This window comes from Bicyclus anynana, chromosome 22 (assembly GCF_947172395.1).
Source record: "Bicyclus anynana chromosome 22, ilBicAnyn1.1, whole genome shotgun sequence".
Lineage (NCBI taxonomy): Eukaryota > Metazoa > Arthropoda > Insecta > Lepidoptera > Nymphalidae > Bicyclus > Bicyclus anynana.
Window position 1 is genome coordinate 9,227,618 of NC_069104.1, and position 17,717 is coordinate 9,245,334.

Below are 17,717 nucleotides of genomic sequence, written 5' to 3' on the forward strand. Positions count from 1 at the left end.
GAAATTTTAATCATCTTCACGAAGGAAAAAGAAAACGATATTTTATTCAATAAATATTTTATTCTTACAAATATCACAATATGTTAACATAATAAATAAACTTAATAACTAAATTATTCTACGCTGTGTACTTTTTCATTATCAAATGCATCTGGTTTTGTTGGGTTCACCTATATCTGTTAACCCAGCATAAGGATTTTAATTTTGTAGAAACCAAGTTAATAGAAAACCTATTTTCGTACAAATTTTTTTATCATCTAGTCATATAATTAGTTATGTATAAGTATGTGTAGATCAGTGTGCCTAGTGGGAGTTTTCAATATTTTCATACTGTTACCATCGCGTTAACGTAAACGTGAATTTATATGGAATTGAAACAGTTGTGCAGTAGAACCAATAGATGGCGCTGTTTCAATTCCATATAAATTTGCGTTTACGTTAACGCGATAGTAACAGTATGCAACTGCCACTAGGCCCTCTGTTAATAATCAACGCTGAAATATCTCTGTGTTTGTAATCGGGGAGCCAAAGATGTGATTTTAGGATTTACTCGAGTGCGGCATGAACTGATACCTATTAGAAGGATACCTTGCATGTTTTTTTTTTATTTTGTAAGAAATAATCACAAAATAATAAATAGGTAATCTTCCGATTTCCGCAAGTCTAAGTAATAAAAATTTGTCTTTGTAGTTTGTAGACACTTTCCTCGCCATTCACAAATCTTATTCTTTCTATCATAATGTACCAAATGTGTTACCAAAGGTATAAAGGTTCTTCCTGTCATTTTTTTTTCTGATTGTGTAAGTGCCGTAGGCTCCTTATGGGACCTCAGCGGCATCACCGGGGTTAGCTCTTCCTATCATCTAATCTTCTAAATGTAGAGGACGGACCCAGCGACGATCGAGTAAATCCTGATTTAGTAACATGGGCTCCTCTAACAATTTGTAAACTATTTACTGGGCCTCGTCATAGATAAAATAGTATAAGATTCTGACATACAAAGTATGTAGGTTATCTTCTAAATGTAGAGGACGGACCCAGCAACGATCGAGTAAATCCCGATTTATCAACATGGGCTCCTCTACTAATTTGTTAGACTATTTACTAGGCTTCGTCATAAATAAAATAGTACAAGATTCTGAGACACAAAGTATTAAGATTTCCGTTTTACTAGAGTTTTAGTTTATCAGCTGATGGTGCTTGGGGGTCATTGACCTTGCCCGCGACTACCACGAGTTTGTCCAAGCGGTCGATGATGTAGAACACGAATGGATGCTCGACACAGAAGCGGCGTGGTTCCTTCACTTCGTAAAGAGGTAGATTTTTCAATGACTCCAAGGCTTCTAACTCCGCCCCTGCGTTACTGGCTGTTAACAGAATGAAATTGTAAGATTGTTTTGTTTTTTTTTAGTCAAAGAGATGTTAACTCTTGAATGCAATCTCACATGATGTAAAGTGATCATGTAGTCTAAGGTACCTTTGAGGTACAGAAGCTTAAAAAATACTTTATTACAAGAAATAGCTTTAATTTTAAGTTTGCGAGTTTACTTTTTTCCATCATAGTCTATACTTATAATAAATCTGTAGAGAGGACAATTCTGTACATAGAATGTATTTCCAAAATAACTATCAGGGGGTGATAAGTGATCGATACTGATGCCAAAAATGTATGTTCGTTATAGAAACAAAAACTACTGTATGGATTTTAACGAAACTAGGTACAATTATTCTTCATTCTCCTGACAGGTTATAGTATACTTTTCATCACGCTACGATCAATAGGAGCAGAGCAGGGAAATGTTGGGAAAACGGGAGAAGTTACTCCATTTTTACAGCGATACTACTGTAAGGGCTGGATTAAAGAGGTCTAAGGGCGGATGAAGTCGCGGGCGTCCGCTAGTTTATACTAATGTAAAAAAACAATATGATATGTCATTCATCATCATTATCAGCCGATGAAGGACCATTATGTGCCCCGTCCATTGCCACTTCAGCTTTACGACTCGTTGAGCTATTTCGGTGACTTTGGTTTTATATATAAGATAACACTTAGATAACAGTCTGTAAGTCTTATTATAAGTTATTGTTTATTTTTGTTTTTAATGTACAATAAAGTATATTTCTTCTTCTTCACTTCAGAGCACAGCTTGATCCATCAACTTGTGACAAGATATCAAATTTTATGAAAATCCACATCCGTTTCGGTCTAATCGGAACGCTAAATCGCTTGGCGGTACGTCTTTGCCGGTAGAGTGGTAACTAGCCACGGCTAAAGCCTCCCACCAGTCATAAAAAAGATAATAAATTACCAGTAATGGAGCTCGCTGAAGCATCAGTGTTGTCCACTCTTACTGCAACATTCTGTACGAGCTCTTGCACGAATAGTCCTTCCTTCGCTGATATGCCGGTCAGCTCAGCATCCCTGCCGAAGATGCTACTCACTCCAAACTGAAAATTTAAGCGTAATTATGTTTCAAGTGAGAGCCTTTTTTTTATTCTTTACAAGTCTGTTCTTGACTACAATCTCACCTGATGGTAAATGATGATGCAGTCTAAGATGGAAGCGGGCTAACTTGTTAGGAGGAGGATGAAAATCCACACTCCTTTCGGTTTCTACGCGGCATCGTACCGGAACGCTAAATCGCTTGGCGGTACGTCTTTGTCGGTAGGCTGGTAACTAGCCACGGCCGAAGCCTCCCACCAGCCAGACCTGGACCAATTAAGAAAATCTCAATCTGCCAGCCGGGGATCGAACCCAGGACCTCTGTTTTGTAAATCCACCGCGCATACCACTGCGCCACGGAGCCCATCAAATTGTATTTATAGACCTTCATCGAAAGTAATATTATCTATACAAATATTTTAATTGAGATCCTATAATATTTCATTTAAACTAATATTAGAAAGAGGAAACATTAGAATGATTTTTTTTTGTTCGTAAACTACTGAATCGATTTAAAAAAATATTTCACAGTTGAAAAGCTCAATATATTATATTATACACTATGCTATAGGCTATATTATTCCCATATTTCTACAATAACAGGAACTATGCGGGTGAAACCGCGTGAAAAGTCGTGCGAATGAGAGTGCTTTAAGTAAATGGTTATATTACCTTAGCCAACGCAGCAACAGGTTTAGTAGTGGTTTCCACAGTGAACGTAGGCAAGGACACCTTCAATTCCTCTTCATGCAGCCTTTCCTGAATGTCCGCCAGTGAAACAGCGGGCAGGTCAGCAATAAGCCTGATCAAGCCATCGCGCGTTCGTGGCACCAGCAATAGAAGAGCGTAGCGATCACCCTGAAAGAATATAACTTATCATTTATATTTATTTTAAATTTTAGTCATGTATTGTCACAGAATAAAGATGATCCAGAATGAGTCTTTACAACCAGCGTAGGGAAACTAGTGAAACCCATAAAAAACCAAACGCCTTCTTGACATCCGCATAAACAAACTTTTTTTATAATTTAACACCAACAATAATTACGTAAATAATTATAATAATTAATAATTACCAAAAAAGACAAATAAATAGAGAGAATGTGGCCAGGAAAATTTTAAGCAACCTTCTCGCAATATATTTTTTAACGTTAATACCTTAAAAATATATTGCGAGAAGGTATTTAAAACGTTAATTTGAAATAAAACAGATATACATTTTTTTTGTCTTTACAAGTTAGCCCTTGACTTCAATCTCACCTGATTTTGCGTGATGATGCAATGTAAGATGGAAGCGGGCTAACTTGTTAGGAGGAGGATGAAAATCCACACTCCTTTCGGTTTCTACACGACATCGTAACGGAACCGGCTAAATCGCTTGGCGGTACATCTTTGTCGGTAGGATGGTAACTAACCACGGCCAATGCCTCCCACTAGCCAGACCTGGATCGATTAAGAAAACCTCCGGCCGGGGATCGAACCCAGGACCTTCATTTTGTAAATCCACTGCGCATACCACTGCGCCACGGAGACCGTCAAAAAGATAGGTGAAGGTCGGTCCTAATACGGATCTTCTACTAATAGTAATTCGAAGCTCCAATTCTCCTCTTTAAGGAAGGAATGGCTCCGTAGTGGGCTATTTAAATAATCTGATAATAATTATCTCTGTGTGCAAAGGATCAGCCTGGATAAGTTAGGATAAGTTAGCTTAAGTTCTTTGTTGTATTCTTTCTCAATAAAGAAAAAAATTCTAACTAATATTGGACTTACATCATACGGCAATAGAATAGCTTCACTATCTAATTCAGGGAATGAGTTGGTTTTGAAACTACCACGAGTCTTCATTATTTGCACTTGCTTCTTCTCAGTGTTGGACTTGTAGAACACACCGGACTCGACCTTGTCGAAAGGCTTCTTCCATGAGCCGCGGAAATACATTCCATTGAATATGAGCATTAGAGAATTGGATGCTGGAAAGAAAAAATCATTTGAGTATTTTAGACTTATCGTTATGTTGATCACATTATCTATACTAATAATATAAAAAGATTGTGAGGTGGTCCGTAGAAGAAGAAGCAAGTCACCCACTACTGGTAATCTCTCAATCTATAGAACCAATTTTAAAATTCTTTTACCAATATAAGCCAGTTATTTGTGAGTTGACGACAGTTATACCATTTTTATAGCAAACTACTACCTATTTCTATATTCCATCTATTTCATCATTAAACTTACATTTGCTAGATTTCCCTCCAACACTATTTACAGAGATACTTGAAGCAATATCATTTTTCTCATTAAGAACTCTGTACTCTGAACTTCTCCCGTGGTTTCTAGCTTCTACCGCTACCATCGTTTCTTCGTCATCATCAGTTTCATACTTTGTATCGTGCGAGTTTTTAGCATATTTAATTTTTTCTTTAATGTTTTTAGCAGGTTTGTTATGAATATGGGAAATATCTACTTTGGTTGGGACATCTTCAACGGCATAGGATATTAATTTTTCATCGGAATCTTTGGATGGCATAAGATCAGGCACCGTATCAACCTTCTCTTCATCTTTTTTATCTTTCTCGCCTTCATTGTCTTCTAACATGTGATACCTTTCAACTGATCGGACATCAGTCAAATAGAAATCTTCTAATATCTTCTTATAGTCCTCATTGATAGTATAGTTTTTATAAATATAGAAGAAGTTTTTCAACTCTGGTTGGTTATATTTGTACTCATTTCTAAATTTCAACCGTTCCAAAATGTAACGATAAGTTTTTCTTATAAGGTTTTGGTCTTCTGGTAAATGAAGCGCTGATATGAGTTGATTTCTTGTTTCCCCTTTTGCACCCTCAGCAAGAATTGCAAGAATTGTTGTGTACCCGAGGGGCGAGAATGCGATATCCTTGTCATCGTCAATATAACCCTGTAACAAGATAATGTTATGAGATTAGTTGAAAACTGAGTCAGAATTAGAATTCAGTTGGGCCTTCACCATGATTTTATTATGAATTGAATTCAGTAGGCCAAAGAAGTGTACCACGACATATCACGATCAGGAGACAAAAATAAAACAGACGTCGACCAATAGCATCAGAGAACTAGAAATTAATATTGTCCTTTCTTTCGTCCATTGCAACAAAATATCGTGGTGTGCTTTTTTGCCTTACTTAGGTACTACTTTGAATTAGTTTAGCTGTGAAGTTGTAAAAATGTCAATGTACCTGTAAAATTGTTGTGGACAGTTCGTTTGTAGCTTCTCCAATAAAGCGAGTGTCCTTGGGTTGATTGGATCGTTGTTTTCTCATCCATCGTGCGTTTGATAGCCCAACTGCCAGAACCAGTACTGAAAATGAACAACAATTCAATTTGAATCAAGCCGTCAAGTACAAGTAAGTATGATAGCAAGAGACCGGCCCCTATAGCCAAGTTGCACGTCGATTCTCTTTCTACGGTCGCAAACGCTTCGAAAACAAGAATAATGTATGGGAATAACAGATCTTGATCACGTGACCTGTCGATTGGAAATGTGATTCCCATACATTTTTCTAGTTTTCGAAGCTTTTGCGATCGTAGATAGAGAATCGACGTGCAACTTGGCTGCAGGGGCCGATGTATTGACAGGGAAATGGGGCGGGCCCTAAATTTAGGACGCTACTTGCGTTGACACATTGGCTCTCTGATGAATTCTATCTCCTTGATATGAAAATCAGGGAGCCGCAGCAAAAAAAGCTGAAAATGATAAGTGGCACAAGTATGCCTCCCTACCCAAGAGTTACATATTTACTCATTTTGCCGAATTCGAATCGAAATTTCTGCGACTTAGTTGCGTCAACTGATTATAGGCTGACTAATTTTTTTGCGCAAAGGATCAGCCTGGCTATCAAGAAATGCAGCCAGTATTCTTGCCACCATTCCACGTGGGCATGATTTATAAAGTTATTAGGTTATGTTAGCTTAGGATTGTTATAGAATTTTTTGCTCACAAAATAAATTGTTGATGGGAACTTTACAACATTGAAGTCACACCAAATACTGGTTTAAACAAATACATGTTTTATATGACACAGGTTAATATTTAAATACCGTTAAAATTGAAAATAACATTTTTAGAAACTCGTTTGTTTCTCGTTTTAAAGTTATCCTTACCTACCTAACTTGTTATAAAGAAACCGAAATTTGCTGTTATTAACACAGATTCAATAGAAGACCTAGATATATTTTTAATTTATTGAAAGAAAATATAAAGAATTTATAAGTCAATAAATTGAAATTTATAAATATCATGGAATTTGCGCGAGAAATGCGAATTACCCTTTTAATTAAATTGACAAAAAGGAAACAAATGGAGAATTTATTAGTACCTCGTTTAAAATTAACAATATTCTTTCTTTGATTTAGTCTCTAGATCTACCGAGATCTACCGCACACTGACGGTTAATTATTGATATTCATCATCATCATAACAAACCACTTTCGGCTCACTGGCGAACACGAGTCTCCTCTCAGAATGAGGTTAGGCCAATAGTAGTCAACCACGTCGGCCCAATATGGATTGGCATTAGGTGTTATTTTATAATTGATATTCATTTTAGGTGTAATAAAAGTATTAATTAATATCCATCAGAGATATATTCTCAACATCTTTAATCATTGCATGCAAATAATTGTGATTACTTATGACTGTTAATTTTGTATAATTTTATAAATACATAGCCATGCCATTAATTATATGCAGCTAGCTAGTTATACTACAGCCTGTCTTGATGAGTAGGTACTGTTTACCAACAAACAAATTAAAAATGAGGGTATAAATCACTAGTCATTTCACACCTAATAATAATTATAATTAACTTGTTCTTAAATAAATGAAAATAAATTTGATTAATAAGCTTAGAACAGATATGGTTAATATATTTTATATAACATTTTATAAACGAACCATACATAATTTCAAATAAAATAAGTTATGAATTGACATCCGTTTTCTAACTTCATTTCTAATTTCTTTGTTGGTAAACAGTACTCATCCAGAAAGGCTGTAGTATAGATAGATGTATTAGCGACGCCGACGGTAGAAATGGAGGTCGCTAGCGGTATCGATGCATTCTAACGGACAAGTCGCACGAAGATGCAATTTACCTCTTTCTCACACAACTTCGAGTTGTTAATAACTACTTTATAAGATGGGATTTATTTAAAGTAGGTGTTCAAATGCTTATCACACTTGTCTGAAGGATTGACAAATTCATCATTAACAACCCATACTCGACTCACTGTTGAGCACGAGTTTCCTCTCACAATGAGAGGGGTTAGGCCAATAGTCCACCACGCTGGCCCAATGCGGATTGGTAGACTTCACACACGCAGAGAATTAAGAAAATTCTCTGTTATGCAGGTTTCCTTCACCGTTTGAGACACGTGATATTTAATTTCTTAAAATACAAAAATCTGGCAAATTATCGCAAGTTAATTGACTTCTTCAATTGATTTAATAAGAAATATGTAAGTAAAATCTAATCTATATATTTTAAATTTGGAATAAAGTGAACGAAGAAATGTGTAAGCCAAATCTAATCTATATGTTTTAAATTTGGAATAAAGTGAACGAAGAAATGTGTAAGTCAAATCTAATCAATATATTTTAAATTTGGAATAAAGTGAACAAAAAAATATGTAAGTCAAATCTTATCTGTATATTTTAAATTTGGAATAAAGTGAACGAACAAATGTGTAAGTCAAATCTAATTTATATATTTTAAATTTGGAATAAAGTGAACACAGAAATATGTAAGTCAAATCTAATCTATACGAGCGAGACATGCTCGGAGTATCAGAATGATCTAATCAGGAGTGGTATAACCCATAGAAATTACCAACAACGAGTCGCAAAGCTAGAAATGGGACCCGCCCCCGCCAACCCGCATTAGAGCAACGTGGTGTATGAACTCCAAATACCCTGCTGCAGTGATTATGAAAAGGCTGCTAATTATGAGGCCTTAACTTATTCTTATGCGCTTAGGAACCATTGACAGAGATTTATATATACGATACATCAAGACGACAAAATATTTACCTATTGAATTAATATTCCCTCCGTTTTTCAATTACTTGCATTGGCATCAATATAATAATCAATCAATCAATTAATTATTTATCTTTATTTGTCCAGAATATGGTACATGTAGATAATTACATAGGGCTTATAAATAGTATTAAAAACACACATATCCTATGGGTGTTTTAATACAACCATAGTTTTTTTTTAATTTAGTCTACAAATCTACAAATCAATTCACAAATAATAATAGAAATAAAAACAAAGTCAGAATTAATTAATGTCTATATAAATGTCAATATTATGGTTAATGTCCCTATTTTAATTTTAGTTTAATAAGTTTTGGTTATTAAAAGTGGCGTTTACTTTTAAATGCAAATATTCACTAGGTACCCTAAGAAATAATATTTTGGAGAAGAAATTTTCCATTTGGTACGTAGTACCTACCTGGTTTAAACACCTTTTGCACACCTCGTTATAAATTGCATTTACAATCGATTAAGGTTAATCCATGGTTAAAATAATGGAAAATACTTGGTAGGGTCATAGCTATTATCTCGACATAGCTTTTATACTTTTTCAAAAACAATGTAAGGATGTTATAATGCAATTACTTTCCTTTCATTGTGATTAATTAGCAGGAATAAATTATTTTTCTATAATTTGTTTCCGTGTTATTAAACGGTAAGATCACCGCACGCCAAGCATAAACCAAATTTTTGTATTTTTAAAACCAAATTGTATTTTTCCAAATTTGTGAAAAGCAAGTTTTGTAATAACCAAATTTGTAATTAAGCTTTCAATTGCTTACACAAATTTGCCAACGATAATATGTATAAGGATGTTTTCGCGAATTATATTAGAAGTAGCTAAAAACCTACCTATACTGTACCTATACCTACTTAAACACACATATTATCAGCTTTATTATTATTATTAATTGTAAACAAACTTTGACGGAGGTAGAAACCTTATAAACCATTATATAACCATAATAAAGAATCCTACAAAATAAAATAATTTAATTAAATTAAATAGAGCATAATTAAAAATGTATGTTCTTTTTTTTTAATGTTTGTTACCTCATAACTTCGTCATTTATTAACCAATTTTAAAAATTCTTTTTTTGTTTGAAAAAAAATACTTTCAGATTGGTCCCATTTAAATTTCACGAAAATCCGTTCAGTAATTTTGTGTTAAAATGAAAATAACTGAAATAAATGAATGAAATTTCTTTCGCGCACAACTTCATTCCGCTTCTGATTCCGATTCTGATAATTCTTTTTTTTTTTTTTTGGAAAGGAGATGTTTCGAATGTTGTACCTTGAATGCGGTGCCAAGCCAGTGACGTATTAATTAAAGCCGTTTTCAAAAGAACCACGGGAAAGAACTGTCTGAAAATCGTAAAACTTTATGATTTAAACGGCTCGAGTTAATTCACTGTGTCAGCACCGCCTTCAAAGTGATCAGAAGGTAGCACGATTTTATTTTTAGCTTTTTAGTTTATTTTCTGATTTTGTAGTCGGTTAAATTTTTTTATGAAATTTTTTTACTGTCAAAGAAATTGTAACAAAAATTATCGTCAATTTATAAATACGTCATCAACTCAATCGGAAAGATCAACATTGATCTTGAGCAAATTCAACCGTATAGCTAAATAGGGTATTCGTGTAAATTGTATGGTGATAGAGCTAATAGAATGTAGCCGAGAACTAGTAAGGCACGACGAACGGTGAATGCACTGTGCTGACCCTACACTATTGTACTCTCTCGAGAAGGTACGGTTTGCAAAAAAAATATTCACTGACATAATTAATTATTACTTGTGTACCTATAACATGTTATTCGTATTGACAGATATTTTTTTTGTAAACCGTACATTTAATAATATTTTCAGCATACGTTCCGCGGTTTCAAATGCGTAGAAATTTGGAAATAAAAAATAGACTATGACACTCGCAAATAATGGCGCTTTTTATTGGTAAAATGTTTTTTTTTTAAATAGGATCAGCAGATCCAGATATTACCCCCTGTAGTGTTCGTGTATATATACACCGGTAGTGGGGTAGTGTTCGTGTATATATACACCGGTAGTGGGCGAGAGCGGCCAGTCTATGGCTGGCATCGAGAGGAGGCGGACGTGTGCAGCTGGCCATTATAGTGTAGTGGTGAGACGGTGACTTACTGCTATTACGGTAAGGACAAGGGACCTTACAAGTGGCGACGAGGTGAAAAAAAAAAATAAAATAACTGTAAGTAGTTATAATTATTATCCGTAAATTGTTGTGTTCTGTTACTTGGTAATTGGCAAAATCGCTTGCCCAGACTACGGACCCGGTTCTTGCCTGCCGGTCTGGTTTGCAGCGATTGAGCTTAAACTAAGTTGCTGTGTAGACTATGGTCTAGGTTACAGCGACTAAAAAGAAAAAAAAAAAGAAAGAGAATAAGTAAAAAAAAGTAAAATGAATACAGCAATGCGGTTAGTCAGTTTTATTTTTGAAAAGGACAGAAGGTCGAAGTAATAATTATTCTTTTAATACTGTTGAATAAATTTAATGTTGTTTATCAAGACATTGTGTCATGATAGATAATCAAATGACATGGCATTTTATGAGTCTACAAGTGATAAACATGTCGTAGCGTGGCAATTTCGTTAAGTAGGCAAGTGATAAGCCAAATAGCTAAATTAGTTACCTTCGTTGAGTCGAGCGATCCGTAAGCCGGGACAATATCCCGCAGCGATTAGCTGGAATAGACATATTCCGTTTTGTGGAGTACGCCTTGCCAATTTGCCTGCTAGACTGTCAAGTTCACTATACCTGAGCTGGTACGGCCAGTACGGTAAGACAAAAGTTGTTGTGTTGTTTGCCAGTTGGAGTGACGGTCTTACATACATTACGTATTTACTAAATGACGTATACAGGAATTTAAATTTATTTATCGTCACATCAAGTATTACCCTCAAAATTAAAGTTTAATGGGTATCGATATTCGTTGCAGGTATCACATTGTACAAACTTTATGATAAACATCGGGTATGGCCATAGTAGTTGTAGTGTGAATTAGCGTTTGAATAAGCGATAGCCTTGTCTCAACGTTTTATAATGAGGAAGGCGGTATTCGTGAGCTTCAACGTTATTTAATGGTGGTGTTAAGAGTCCAGTATTACAGCGATAGCAATACGGTGCTACAGTACACAATTAAGTGAAAGTAATTAATTGAGTGAACAAATTAGTGATTAGGTAAATCGCTAGAGATACTGAAAAGTAGTAAAATTAATAAAATAAGGAGTCGGTTGTGCCATTTAACGGCGGTCAATCTCGGACTGATTTATTAATGTTTTATGTTTACCGTCATAACATTTCAGCTAATACATTACAAACGTGATCTAAATTTAAAACCATGGTTGATGGTTTGTATAATTTGAAAAGGAATAGAAGTGATAAACTGTGTCAAGCGCATAAGTCGCCCGCGTCGATAAACATTGGCATACTGCAATTTGCGCACGGGTTTGTGCGTGAATTGAATCTATCGTGTGAAGTGTGATAACAAAATATTGTGGGTGCGGCGTGTAAATGGATATGTAGTGTTGGTATATAAGTATGTATGTAAGTGTGTATGTATGACGATGGTGTGGAAAATATTAAATTAAATATTTCAAATAATAATAATATTATAAATAAATAAAATAAATAAATAATGGATATAACCTACTCGTACATCGATCTTTGAGATAAGAAGGAGATTTGATGACAAAAGGGTCTAGTGAAAGATAAGAATAATCGAAAGATTTAATTGGGATTTAGGTTGATCAAAGCTAGTGATTAAATAAAATGTTGGTATGGGGAGTGTTGTGAGGTTGTTGTAGTTGTGTCGTGGTCAAAGGGGTCACTCCACTGCGTCGTGGGTGTTGGTCCTGAGCATAACATGGGCTATGCTGTGATAGAAGGGGACGTTCAACTTGTGGTTAAGTGTTGTGAACGCAAAATGGTGTAAAGGATCTCATAGTAAGAGACCATTCTGAACGAATGTGGACATGGAGATGTCACTAAGAGTTGCTGTTCGATGGTGAGGTGGTGCAGAATTGTTCTGTCATCGTGCAGGTGACACTCAAATAATAATTATTTGTCATTGTATTAGGGTATTAATACTAAATCACTGTGTTAGTTTGAAGTTATAAATAGCCAAGGAACATCCGAAGTCAGGCGGCGTGTTATGTGAGCGACATTGAGGGAGTCGCTAAAAGTTGTAGTTGTTTTACAACTTTTATTTGAGTTATTTAGTATCATTCGATTAAAGATTTGTTGTTGAACGTTGAATTGAAATTTGTTGTCGTTTCACCCTTATGTGTGTGTTATGGTGTATTTGATAGACTTCTTAATTGATCAAGCAGATGCCATTGTTTAACCTGCAAGTTTGTACAACTTGATGAAATTTAGTTTTCTTATTTTCAAAGAGTTTTTATGATGGTGCTCGCAATGCGTTGTGAAGTGAAATTGCACAGGATCATCATTTGGTCGGATTACAACAAGCTATAATTATTGATTAGTCATTTTGCAATGTAGGTTGGTGGAAATACTTTCATCAAGACCTAGCGCAGTTAAGTTTAAGTTTTGACGCAATTTAACTATGTATAGGTGCATGATTGAGTTTAGTAAGTGTTAGCAGTGGACTGTGAATGGCAGGGAGAACAGTCCTATATGTATATATATATTAGAATGAGAAACAATAGCCATTGGTTTGAAGTCAAACAACATTGAGGCTAACAACGAATGAGCGGGTCAGCGTAAGTTTAAATTTTACAAAACTATTTGTTACAATTAAATATTATAACAAAGTAAGAGCATTGTGGCAAAGTTAGAATTATCTGTCAATTATTGTGACAGCTTTTGACGGGTATTTAATAATACTTGATTAATGAAAACTGACATTTGTGACAGGTTCAACCAAACGAATGTTCGAAATATCATCAGATTTGCTTTATATGTTGTCTTCTGCACAAAAAAAAAAAAAAAAAAAAATTACAGAAGGATAGTCAAAATGTAAGACCGCTATGTAAAAAAAAAAAAAAAAAAAGAAAGAGAGGAACTGTTGAGTTCTCTGTCATCATTGCTTCCAAAGTAATAGTATTAGAAGTGCCGTCCAGTGTATTGATAAATCTGACTGCATTATTGTCACTTGTGGAGCAGGGGGTTCAATTAGTGGTCGATCCTACGATGCTTAGACTTTCTTACGAGTGTCATCTGTAATACGGAAATTAGTAAAAATAAAAGGTTCTTACAATGTTTGAGAGTGACTTACTAATAAAGCTATAAAATAGCGATTGCACAAATACAGATTATACCAGTGTACAATTTATTTTAGCATAATAAGCTGTGTGAACTCTCGGTGAACTTGGAAACGTCAGCAATACAAATAAATTAACTTTCAACAGTCTACCACACACGTTTGCAACAAAAGTATATTGAATTTGAATAAGGAACTCTTAAAGTATAAAACTGTCATCTGGTTTAAAAAAGTTGAGTTCCTACACAGCTTTTGCCTTAACTGGAACTATGTGGTACGGACATCTCTAAAACCAAACAAAAGGATGTTCTTATTTTGTGATGTTAGTAAACATACTGAAATTGTAACTTATGCCTGGTTGATAGTTACGTTACGTTATGCGAAAATCGCTATCTTAGCGATGTCTCATAATGCTCAACAGACTATTTAAGGCGGTGCTGGCGTAATTAATTTTATTAAGTTGCAGATAAACATGTGTGATGGTGCGTGCTCATGCAGACGCATGCTCGTGCAGGCGAGTGCTCATGAAGGCAATGCTGCAAAAGTTTATGCAGAGCGCGGAGGACCGTGTTGTTCGCAGTGGTTCTGGTACATGCTGTGGCACTGGATTACAATGAGCGTGATGAACTCCAGACGTATGCGGTTTATCTATTTTTGCAGTAGGCAGTTCTCTGCCCAATGATCACACAGTTAACTGATTTGCCAGTTCAGTCCAAAAATCAAGTCGGGCCAAAAGAAGAAGGAATCGGAAGAAGAAAAATGTATTTGGAACTTCGGAATTTCATTAAATTGAAATTGGGTTAAAAGCTTCGGAATTCCATTAAATTGGAATTGGATTAAAACCTTCGGAACTCCATTGAATTGAAATTTGCTTTGGAATTCCATTAGATTGGAATTTGCTTCGGAATTCCTTTAAATGGGGATTGGCTTCGGAATTCCATTAGATTGGGATTAGGTTAAAGGCTTCGGAATTTCAATTTAATTGAAATTGGGTTAATACAACTTTGGAATTATATTAGATTGAAATTAGCTTCGAAATTCCATTAAATTAAAATTGGGTTAATAAAACTTCGGAATCCCATTAGATTGGAATTAGCTTTGGAATTCCATTAAATTGAAATTGGGTTAATAAAACTTCGGAATTCCATTAGATTGGTATTAGGTTAAAGGCTTCGGAATTTAATTTAATTGAAATTGGGTTAATACAACTTTGGAATTACATTAGATTGGAATTAGTTTCAGAATTCCATTAAATTGAAATTGGGTTAATAAAACTTCAGAATTCCATTAGATTGGAATTAGCTTTAGAATTCCATTAAATTGGAATTGGCTTCGGAATTCCATTAGATTGGAATTAGGTTAAAGGTTTCGGAATTTCATTAAATTGAAATTAAAACTTCGGAATTCCATTAGATTGGAATTGGCTTTGGAATTCCATTAGATTGGGAATAGGTTAAAAGCTTCGGAATTTCATTATATGGAAATCGAGTAAAAAACTTCGGAAAGGAAAAAAAGAGGGAGAGTATTGGAAGAAAGTGGAAGATACTTTCGACTACTTTAATCCTGAACCACATGTGGTTGGAAATCAATAGGTGGAGAGTATGGTAGGAGTAAAGGAAATGTAACAATAATTAAATTTGTTAAATAGGAAGGGATGTAGTGTTCGTGTATATATACACCGGTAGTGGGGTAGTGTTCGTGTATATATACACCGGTAGTGGGCGAGAGCGGCCAGTCTATGGCTGGCATCGAGAGGAGGCGGACGTGTGCAGCTGGCCATTATAGTGTAGTGGTGAGACGGTGACTTACTGCTATTACGGTAAGGACAAGGGACCTTACACCCCCTACAATCTCACAGATCAGAAAGCGCAGTATCGTATCCAGCGAGTCGCAGGGATTCGCTGGATGCAAGCGTCTCAGAACCGTAATGTTTGGAAGTCCCTACAAAAGGCCTATTATATATCCTGCAGTGGACGTCCATCGGCTGACATGATAATGATGATGATGATGAAAATATCACTAACTTTACCTCTTTAATATTAATTTAGATGAAAAGTAGCAAAGAAAGTATTAAGAAATAATCTACCTTAATTAGTGTTATTAAAACTTAATCCAAAGACTAAAAAGTCTTACTTAAAAGGTCTAACAGGCCTATTAATTATGAAACCTCAATAGCTCCTAAGTAAAGGTGTCGCTCCGAGAGTTCATGGATTTGATGATCGATCCGTTGCCATACCGTTACACAGTTCTTCCGACTAATTAGATGAAATATGGTAGTTATTATATTGGTCATATTGACCAATATTTATTTACAATTTTTGATTTTTTCGATTCACATTTTTATGAAATCATGACTTTTGAGATTTAACTAATTATACAATTATTTAAATATAACACAGAAATAATACCAGGGGTCCAGCAAAACAAATATAAATTTACAAAAACATATTAAAAAGACCAACCACATAAATTAACTTGCAAGAAGGAGCAACTTTTATAACAATATAATTTACAAGTTTGTCAATCTTAAAAATGTTTTCTGCTGACGGTACGTGGTAATCTAGCGCATACCGTCCGAGAAAGCAATCACTGAGCCAACTCGACTAAATTATTGCTTCGGTGTAAGTAAATATAAGGTGACGAAATTCTTAAGACGTCGAAATTAAAAATAAAACACCGGACAAGCGCAAATTGGACTCGCAAACAGTGGGTTCCGTACAAATCAAAACTATAGACAATCAATTTGATGAAAAGTCTGTCAAAGGGGCTTCATTGACGTCTTCAAGCCACATGACATGGTTAATTAACTTAAACTTCAAAATTTGGGACCCCTATTTTTCTTATAAAATAGGTAGTTTTTGAATTTTTCCTAAATACCTGATAAGATTTTTAGGTCTAGGAAAGTAGAAAACCTTCGACCAAGCTTTTCCTTTATTGCTGATACATGGGTCGGATAGAGAAGGCAGTGATTCTTGCTTTGGATGTAATCAAATGTCTCGCAGCAGAAGGATATAATTTTCTTTAAAAAAAATAATAGTTTTTTTTTATTTTATTAGCATTGTTTTAAAATTAAAAAAAAAGATAAATAAAAATAAATAGATAAGAGAATAACTATTAACTTCGTCAATCATATCCTCAGTGATTTTACAAGCTGTTCTAAAACAGATTTTTTTATTTTGTATCTATTTTGTTATGAACAAAACCGTGTTAGTTACGCCATTTAAGTCTATACTTGAGTTTTAAATGGCGTAACTAACCATTTAAAGCTCAAGGATGGACCGATTTTTATGATATTGTTTAATTTAGATAATATGTTTCCGCATAGCAGAATAATTTTAATGGTTTTTTTATTATATGACAAGTTAGCCCTTGACTGTGTTCTCACCTGATGTTAAGTGACGATGCAGTCTAAGTCGGAAGCGGGCTAACTTAAAAGAAGTACAACTTTATTCTACCCACACACGCACACACCACACCATCGAACCCAGGACCGGATGTCCCTGACCGGATTCGAACCCACACCCTCCGAAAAAAGAGGCAGAGGTCATATGCACTAGGCTATCACGTCTCGTATCACGTATTGTCACGTATTATTAATAACATATTCGTATGATAAAAAGTTATGTTGCAAATAAATAAATTAGAGTAGAGTAGTGATAGCCCAGTGGATATAACCTCTGCCTCCGATTCCGGAGGGTGTGGGTTCGAATCCGGTCCGGGGCATGCACCTCCAACTTTTCAGTTGTGTGTATTTTAAGAAATTAAATATCACGTGTCTCAATCGGTGAAGGAAAACATCGTGAGGAAACCTGCATACCAGACAATTATCTTCATTCTCTGCGTGTTTTGAAGTCTGCCAATCCGCATTGGGCCAGCGCGGTGGACTATTGGCCTAACTCCTTTCATTCTGAGAGGAGACTCGAGCTCAGCGGTGTGCCG

The 17,717-nt window shown here is 35.1% G+C and overlaps 1 protein-coding gene across 1 annotated transcript in view; it reads right to left on the minus strand.

Annotated features, from left to right (window-relative positions):
• Nucleotides 1–56: 56 nt before the first annotated feature.
• LOC112053547 (uncharacterized) overlaps nucleotides 57–17,717 on the minus strand; it is a 45,446-nt gene continuing 27,785 nt past the window's right edge. Inside the window, exons 7-12 of the mRNA XM_052888337.1 lie at nucleotides 5,659–5,780; nucleotides 4,679–5,360; nucleotides 4,214–4,413; nucleotides 3,116–3,301; nucleotides 2,310–2,448; nucleotides 57–1,367 (exon numbers count right to left, since the gene is read on the minus strand). Coding sequence (XP_052744297.1) covers nucleotides 1,171–1,367; nucleotides 2,310–2,448; nucleotides 3,116–3,301; nucleotides 4,214–4,413; nucleotides 4,679–5,360; nucleotides 5,659–5,780 — 1,526 coding nt within the window. The 3' untranslated portion in view covers nucleotides 57–1,170. The remainder of the gene's footprint in view (nucleotides 1,368–2,309; nucleotides 2,449–3,115; nucleotides 3,302–4,213; nucleotides 4,414–4,678; nucleotides 5,361–5,658; nucleotides 5,781–17,717) is intronic.